This window comes from Saprolegnia diclina, assembly GCF_000281045.1.
Source record: "Saprolegnia diclina VS20 unplaced genomic scaffold supercont1.137, whole genome shotgun sequence".
NCBI classification, from domain to species: Eukaryota; Oomycota; class Saprolegniomycetes; order Saprolegniales; family Saprolegniaceae; genus Saprolegnia; species Saprolegnia diclina.
The window spans coordinates 58,115-59,309 of NW_008246204.1; the positions used below are offsets into that span (position 1 = coordinate 58,115).

General features: G+C 54.6%; 1 protein-coding gene across 1 annotated transcript; it reads right to left on the reverse strand.

Annotated features, from left to right (window-relative positions):
- Positions 1–400: 400 nt before the first annotated feature.
- SDRG_16599 (hypothetical protein) lies at positions 401–627 on the reverse strand (the record flags this gene model as incomplete). Its single annotated transcript, XM_008622815.1, has 2 exons — positions 401–577; positions 616–627. 2 exons carry the CDS (start codon positions 625–627, stop codon positions 401–403), a joined length of 189 nt encoding a protein of 62 aa, XP_008621037.1.
- Between the last annotated feature and the right edge of the window lie 568 nt (positions 628–1,195).

Sequence of the window (1,195 nt, forward strand, 5' to 3'; positions counted from 1 at the left end):
CCTTGTTGACCGGGTCGTAGCATGGCGCCTCCTGCGTGCAGTCGGACTTGGCCATGGGCGCGTGGGTTGGGACCACCATTTTCTCGTTCGAATGTCAATCGAAGTGTGCAATGCCATCAGCTTGAAGCCGCGGATCATTCTTGAACTGGAGAGAACTGGAGCTTTGGACTCGAGTTAGCACCCTAGGTACTATACACCCTAGGTTGATGGCAGGTTTGGCACCCAAATTTGACCTTTCGCCCAGTGCACGATGCGTCCACAGTCCAATCAAGATACTCTTTCATGGTGTTCAGCACCAACATGCGCATTCATCCAAGAAAAGACCCGATATCAATTTACGGGGAGTCCACAAGCAAATGTGCAGGAGACTAAGAGAGCTTACTACATATATGTATTATTATTACACGTTATCGTCGACCTCAAACTGGCGCGATTCGGGCGGGGCAAAGAAGCGGGCGGTGGCAACGTTGGCCGGGGCGTCTTGCTTCAGGCGCAGCACGTGGCTTCGCAGGCGCCCGCGCCAGTGGGCAACAATCTCGCTCAGCGGGACGTTGGTGATACCTAGAAGACGCCGCAGCTGCCGTCGATGATTTGAAAATACACAAGGCTCCGAACAGGCGGTGCCATCTCGGGGTTCTTGAGAGAGTCGTCGTTCTTGTTGACGTGTTGCGCGCTGTTCAAGGTCCCATGGCGGTATCAACTTGTAAAGGTTTATCCGGCTTTGTCGACCTGTCCATTATTTTGGCACACCGCACCCTAGCCAACATCGCTAGCCAGCTGCACGGATACTGTGCGCATTGCTCATCAGCACCCAGGTCTCGACGAGCGGCGCCGTCGTGTTCGTTGGGGTTCTGTTGGGTCAGAATGCGATTCGAGTTGCAGCAAAATGACAGGCGCGGAGCACTGGCCAAAGGTAGCAGAACGCGGCTCGGTGCATGTTGGAGGCCGTCTTCGGCGTCGAGTAGAGGTAGCCCGAGAGTGTTGTTGACAAGGTCACTCCCAAGCGGACCGTGACTGCGTGAAGCGTGTTCCACAAGCTCTTGATAAAGTCGCAGTCGACGAGGAAGTGGATCACGCTATGTTGCGCGATCCATTTGGACCTTATCGAGTCAATCGGGAAAGAAGAGCAACGGGCAGACGTCGCGAGAGTCAACGCAACATGTACACAGATTACGATCAAGGCCACGAGCAGGTA